Source organism: Dermacentor silvarum, chromosome 3 (assembly GCF_013339745.2).
Source record: "Dermacentor silvarum isolate Dsil-2018 chromosome 3, BIME_Dsil_1.4, whole genome shotgun sequence".
NCBI classification, from domain to species: domain Eukaryota; kingdom Metazoa; phylum Arthropoda; class Arachnida; order Ixodida; family Ixodidae; genus Dermacentor; species Dermacentor silvarum.
In genome coordinates, this window is record NC_051156.1 from 224234579 (window position 1) to 224241743 (window position 7165).

Genomic DNA, 7165 nt, shown 5'->3' on the forward strand with positions numbered 1-7165 from the left:
TGCAAACTCGATAAATCACTGAACATCTGAATGTTGTCACTTGGTCGAGGGAGCACTTCGCTTTTGTATTGGGCTGCAAACCATATTACAATGCCCAGCGTTTCCTACAAATGTATAAGAAGATTTAGTAATTAAGGCTGATTCTGCTCTTTCACTGGCTCATATGAGCCAGTGAGAGAGGTAGCAGGCTCATGTGAGCCAGTGAGAGAGGTAGGAGAATGAGTGTTAATTACTAAATCTTATAAATTTGTAGCAAACGCTGGGCATTGTAATATGGTTTGCAGCCCAATACAAAAGCGCAGTTACAACATTCAGAGGTTCAGTCATTTATCGATTTTGCACCGCGGTCTTGATATGCCGTTATGTAAGCATGTTACGAAAGTGAAACTGAATAATGCTTAGGGCATTAGATCAGCAGCCGGCAGCGCCAGCGTGAGCGTTATCATGAAAAATGGCCGAAGAGGAACATTCGTTTCTAGACGGTGGCCGAGAAAACTCACTTTTGTGCAAAAATGATCCACCAGCGCCAACCTATTGCTGGAAAGACATCACGAAGGAGTTCAGGGAAGCCACCAGGGAGCTTGAACTGGGTGAGCTCGTCCACGACGAAATGTTCACCCTCTTCGAAGCCATGTCTGCGATTGAGATGATGGATCCGAAAATGGACGCTGGAATGATGTGTAACTTTGGCAACAAGAAAGTGATGAATTTTGACCAGGCTCTGAGTGCGGGTGTGCTTAAGATAGCCGATTTGAGCCCGGCAGAACACATCGGCATAATCGACTCGACACTTGCCTGTCTTGTAACGTGGCTGGAAGGCCACTCTTTGGCACAGACCGTGTTCACTAACCTCTACTTGCACAAGCCACACCAGGTCGAGGACAAGGTGATGAAGGCTTTTTCCATCTGTGTCCTCAAGATGGTCGACATGATTAAGAACTTCGTCACCAAGGCCGCTGTGTTCGAGGAAGAAGACTTCCAGCCAGTTGTGTATGGTTTCAAATTGGCCTGGGACGTCACCGAAGTCCGGGCCGCAGGAATGATGAAGGAAGTCGAGGACGAACTCTCAAAGAAAGTAAAGGCAACCAGGGCAAAGCCAGGAGAAGAGATGGATTCGGCGCAACTGGCCTGCCATGAAGAGGCCGTGGCAGTTTACTCAAGAATCAAGTTCTGCCGTTTCTTCCAGCAGGCACTGATCGTTTTTAACAAAAAGGGAAGCGACGGCGTCGAAGAAGTGGAGCGCCTTCTTCAGCAGTGCCTTGAGGTTCTGCCCGTTCTGCGGCGGACCATCGCACAAGGTGTGCAGCCCGACCCCAATGCGGAAGGAACCAACCGCGCCGACTACCCAACGGTGATGGGATTCGAGCCGTTGGTTAACCAGAGGCTACTTCCGCCTACTTTCCCCCGTTACACAAAAATAAAGCCACGCGAAGACACTATGGACTACCTGGAGGCCTTGATCGGTCGGCTGCGACATGTGTGCCGCATCGTGGACTGCTCCTCGTTTCACTCGGCCATCGACTTCCTTGGCGAGTTTAGCAAGACCTGGCCTTGTGTCCTGTCGAGGTACGGTTGTCGCGGTTATTCATTCTCGCTGTTTACATTGCTGGCAGCGTTTCCAGCAAAAGTTATTCGTCACCAGTAGCATGGGGACATTACACACATTCATCATGTTTCACTTCAAAGCCTTTTGTGTTGATCATCTGGAGTATGCTTGTGTTCTTGCTTGCACACCGCTTATTGTTTTACTCAAATATCAGTCTTAATAATGTGCATCGGTGGTATTCGTAATCTGGTATTTTGCATCTGAATGCAGGTCCGTGGTACAGCTATTGTACTTGCCCTGCCCGGGCAAGGTTCTTGGCAATTTGACCATGGTGGATGTTCTCAAGGACTCAGTCCGTACTTTCATCCGGCCACCCGTGCTGTCGCAGCGAGGCAATAATGCCCTTGGCAACCATCCGCATGCCCGTGAGCTTGTTGATGCTTTCCTCAACCACTGTGTGCGGCCCTTCACCTCAATGGTGCACATAAGTGGCCACAACAGGGCACGCCAGCGAGACAAATTGACACACCTTCTGGAGGAACTTGCTGTGCTGCAGGATGAAGCCGATCGCCTCGACACAGTGCTGCACAGCATCTCGCTCAAAATGGAGTCATCCCTGCCTCACCAACCTCAACAGCAGCTGGCTTGCTTCACCACTTGGGTGTTGCACCATGTTCTTCGCACCATGATTCGCTATCTTCTCTCAGGCTTTGAGCTTGAACTATACTCTGCACATGAATATGGTTACATCTACTGGTATTTGTACGAGTTCCTCTATGGCTGGATGATCTCGGCACTTTCGCGTGCTGATGCATTCCTGATGGAACAGGAGGCACGTGCTGAACAGCAACGCACTGGACGCCCTGTGAAGAAAGGTAAACGCCGCAAGAAACCTTGCCCCCACAGCCGTGAAATCTTCATAAGCCAGGCATATCAGAATTTATGTGGTGGCTATTACAAGACCCTGGCAGGCTTCACACTGGATGGCAAGTTGCGGAGGCCATGCCCAGAGTTTGACAAGGAAAAGGTATGCATAGTTCTTGCAACGAACATTGTGGAGAGCTACACCAAAAAAAAGAGTGTGAATACCATTATGTCTGTTTGCATGCTTCCTTTGCCAGTTGCCTCTGCTAGCAGATACTTGTGTGGCCGTTGCATGCTTGTACCAAGTGCACAAGGCATTTGAGATCATGGCTTCGAATCACCATAGGCACTAACATTCTTGTTCCATCTGCCTAGGTGTTCAACTTTGTTCACGCCACCCCTCGGTCACCTAGCTATCACATTTATTCTGGGGTAGTGGCTTTCAGTGTGACGCTGGAGGTGAAGTTGTACGTTCCCCTAGGCATCTTACACGTCGACCACAGCGACTGGAGGATTGCTACCTCTCTTAAATGTCGCGAAACCTTTGTTTCCAGGGTGAGACAAGAGTTAGTAGCCAATTATCATCTGTGACAAAAACCAATAGGTGCTGCAAGCGGTCAGATGCTATTTAGGTAGTTGAGTTTTTTCATGATGAGTGAGAACCCTGAAAATATGATTATGGCCATATCCAAGAAACTTCAGGTGGCAGAGTCAACAGTCAAGTTTCCTGTGCTTGATTTCATTCGGCTCATAGGTAGTGGATTTGCTTGCTCACACAGGCACCAGCGCAACTGTACAATATCTGGTTTGGAACTTCTGCAGCCATTTCACCCTCAATGTAGTGTCCTTGTTCCGAATATCTAAACCTGTTTGCCACTATGTATGGTAAGCATCACTGAGAGGAAGACTGATGAACAGCTACAGAATGATAAAAACTCATTGAGGGCTCTTATTGTGGAAGCACTGCCCAACATCAACACATACTACATGATTCAAGTATATAGCCATTCAGCTGAATTCAGTCAATAATTGAGACTGAAGATTGTTTTATTTAGCAATCTTATTAAAATCAGCAAATGAAACACTAAAATAGTTTGAACAAATATATTGAATATTGTCTGAAATATTGTTGCTATTCCTGAAGTCATCATTGTGTCTTCAACTACCTCGCACACCCGGTAGTTAAAGTCTTTATAGTGCTGAAGGGTACCTGTCATAGCGAAACAGCATAAGCAACGAACATATTTTAATTTCTGTATTCCAGTGCACTGTCAGTGGTCAGCCCAGTGCTTGTTTGAGTATAACAACATGCCTGCTGAAATAAGAAACCAATGTTACTCTAAAGGAAAAATGTGAAAAAGGCCGAGGCAGGCAGTGACACTTAGGAAGTTCAGAAACTGCAACAGGTCAAATTCTTGGACCAATATAGCTGGCATCAAAATATTAAAATCCATGGTTTGCCACTAAGTGCAAACAGTAACTTACTTGATAAACCAAATAAACTGGCCAAACAGCTGAACCTTGCTAAACTGACAGCAGAAATTGATGGCTTTTGGTTCTTTTTTTTTTTTTTTTTCATGTCAACATTAGTGAAAGGGGAAAATTGTCATCCACCTAGAAGTAACAAAGAAAACATGGCATGCATCCTCATACACAGCCTAAGAGGAGCCCCAAGTCCATCTAGAACTTTCACCAATGAAAGCTTTCAGAGTGGCTAAAATTACAGCCCTTTAATATTTGTATGTGGGAAGGTTCGTTTTAGAATGAGTTGTACTGCATTATCATGTGGTAAATCTTTTCATCCATTGAAATTGGGCAGCACTGGCAGTTTATTGGTTATTACATTGTGGCTGACATGGAAAACACCCGTGTACTTAGATTTAGGTGCACGTTAAAGAACCCCAGGTGGTCCAAATTTCCGGAGTCCCCCACTACGGCGTGCCTCATAATCAGAACTGGTTTTGGCACGTAAAACCCCATAATTTAATTTAATTTGAAACTCTTTTGTCACAAGCATGCGTGCTGTTGCACGAATCGCCACTCCTCCTTGCTTAAGAAAAAGGGCCTAAATGAAATTAATCCTTGAAAAGACCTTATCTTTGGCAAAGTCTTTCTATTGCTGTACCACATAGGGCTGGGTGATTGAATAACTTTTCATTTAATCGACGTATGCTTTAATTGCAAATAATTGGTTGAGGTACCATGAGAATTGTTACCGGATGTCCCTGCTTCACTTCCTCAATAGTTGGGAAGGGAACGACAGATTGCGCTGCGATGTCCTGACTAAAATGGTGCCCGTAGGTCTCTCAAGATGACAGTCACCCAGGTGCACTGTACTTCAAGCTCGCGAAGGAAAAATCCAGTCTGTTGCAGCGCTGCTTGTGTGTAGGCATTGAATAGAGGGCCAGCTAATAAACTTCTTTAGACCAAATTTCTTTCTTCCTTATAAGTTTAGGTACATAAACTAGAAGTGTTTATTTCATTTAGCTCACATATACATAGACATGCAAATTTGAATAATCAATTAAAAGGTTCCATTTATTCTGGTAAATTTTTAAAAATTTATAACCAGCCTTGGTACCAAAGTTTGGCCACATGAGAAATTGTGAAGGGAGCTTGGCCCTCAGTTGTTCTTTTCCCGAAGGGCTATAACCTAGAACCATGCCTTAGTGATCTATAGCAAAAATGTGTTTGTAGTGGGAAAAAAAGGCACCAGTCCTGGTTTAACTGTTGTTCCTTGCTTGGCAGAAAACTTGCATACAGTAAAAATCTAAACTTGTTGAACTTGTCGTGGTAAAATTTAGCAGTCTCAGAAGTGTCACATCCCAGAAGCTTAAAAAGAAAACACCAAATAACCATGAGGCTCAATCAAAGTCAATTTGACACTGCGTATGGTAAGAGTTTTCTGGGTAATCTTGCATGTAATCTCGCTTCCATCGCAAGTTATTTGTTTTTTCCAGGTTCGCTATGAACATCGTTTTGCACCCTTCAATAGCATCCTGACTCCGCCTCCTGTACAGTATGCTCAGTACAAGGAGATGACTGATCCATACAAGTATCAACCACCTCCAACGCCAGAGGACATGTACTTGGCAGCGTGCAAGTGCTTCCAGAATGCGCGTATGTTGCTCGACAATGTGCCTGACCTCAACAGTGAACTGACTAGTGTAATGAAAGTGGCCAAGACAAACTTTGTTGTTGTGAAACTCCTGCTGAGTGGCCACAAGAAGGATTCTACAATCTTGCCGGAATTTGACTTCAGCCAGCACAAGAATTTTCCCATCATCAGAATTTGAATGACAACATTGTGCACATTTCATTTTTGACACCAATGTACTTCACTGCTCCAAGTGTGGCTGCACCTCATGGGAACTGCTCAGGTCATTTGTGATTTCAGCAACACTTGTTGGTTGTACTGGTAGCATCACTTTTACAGCAGAAAAATGGCACCTCGTGTTCACAACATGAGCACACTTTATGAGGATCATAAACATTGTGATTTGTGCTCTTTAAGCAATACTTGTGACATTTGCAAAAGACTTGGTTTGTTACAAATGAGGTAATCAAAGTTTGGAACTTTCTACGCTACAAAGAGATGAATCTGAGAGTTCCATGTGTATACCAACATTGCTGAATACTTCCAGTCATATAGCACATTACGAACGCATATGTCTGCAGTTAAGTAAAACATCCTGGTACTCTCAGGTTAGTCACAACTTTTATTGCTTGCATTAAACAAACGCCTGAAACCTCGTAATCGTAGAAAAATACTGGCAAGCTTCAGAGTACCTTAAATAATTTATGTTTGAGTTTTATTTCCCAAGTGGGTGTGTGTCGCAACGTCATGACAAAGAAGGTCGTCACGTGAGAACAGAACATCGCAACATTTTGGCATTTGCTTCTGCTTGCTGGGTCGTCTTTTCTGTTGCTACTTGTTGCACGGCCCAGTGTCACAGCACAGAAAACGCCCAAGCAAGTAAGAGCGAGTGTCAAAACGTCACAATGTGCTCCCCCCATGACAACCTTCTTCATTATGACATCACGACATGTGCACTTCCTGAAAAATTAAATTTTGATTTCCCTCATAGTTACATAGCAGCCTGGGAGAGGGGATGCAGAGCAAAAAGCTGCTTGATGCAGCTTGAAGCAATGAAACCAGCTTGTGGTGCATAGAAAAGCCATTTTAGTAAATCATTTAGAGTGCTCAGAAGCTTGCCAGCATGTTTTCTGCGGTATGCCTGGGGGCTTCAAATAATGCGAAAAATTAATATTTTAAAATGTCATGCAGAGCATTGGCAGACCTGAACCTAACACACTACATAATATGCGCATGCTGTCTTGTGTCAGTTTACTACTGCCTTGTGGTAGCATTGGTGTTGACTTCCTGCTAATGTGTGTTACAGAATGTTAGCTATGCTGTAGGTCCAAAGTAGTTTTCTCAGAGTGCCAAGTTCACACTAATTTGGCACACGTAAAACCGTGAGCCATGTCATCAACTGAAATTATAATGAACTGCCAGAAGTCTGTGCAAACAGTGCGTTTCTAAGTACAGTGGCACACATTGTTATTCAAACATAACATTTTTTTGAAGGTCCATCACTCTGCTGTACTAGTTGTAAATATTGTTTTCATCTGCAGAACAGTATAGGTCCTGGCATTGTGTCATACTTAAACAAATGTCATTGTTACAATAACAGAGACAAAGGGGTTAGATGAAAACGTTTTATTTAAAATAAAGCTTCTTTCCAATTGTGC

At 44.0% G+C, this 7165-nt stretch overlaps 1 protein-coding gene across 1 annotated transcript; it reads left to right on the top strand.

Moving 5' to 3' along the window:
• The first annotated feature begins 426 nt into the window (after window positions 1-426).
• Window positions 427-7165, top strand: LOC119446777 (N-alpha-acetyltransferase 35, NatC auxiliary subunit). Its single transcript, XM_037711326.2, has 3 exons — window positions 427-1566; window positions 1817-2573; window positions 5371-7165. Exons 1-3 carry the CDS (start codon window positions 452-454, stop codon window positions 5704-5706), a joined length of 2208 nt encoding a protein of 735 aa, XP_037567254.1. The 5' UTR covers window positions 427-451; the 3' UTR covers window positions 5707-7165.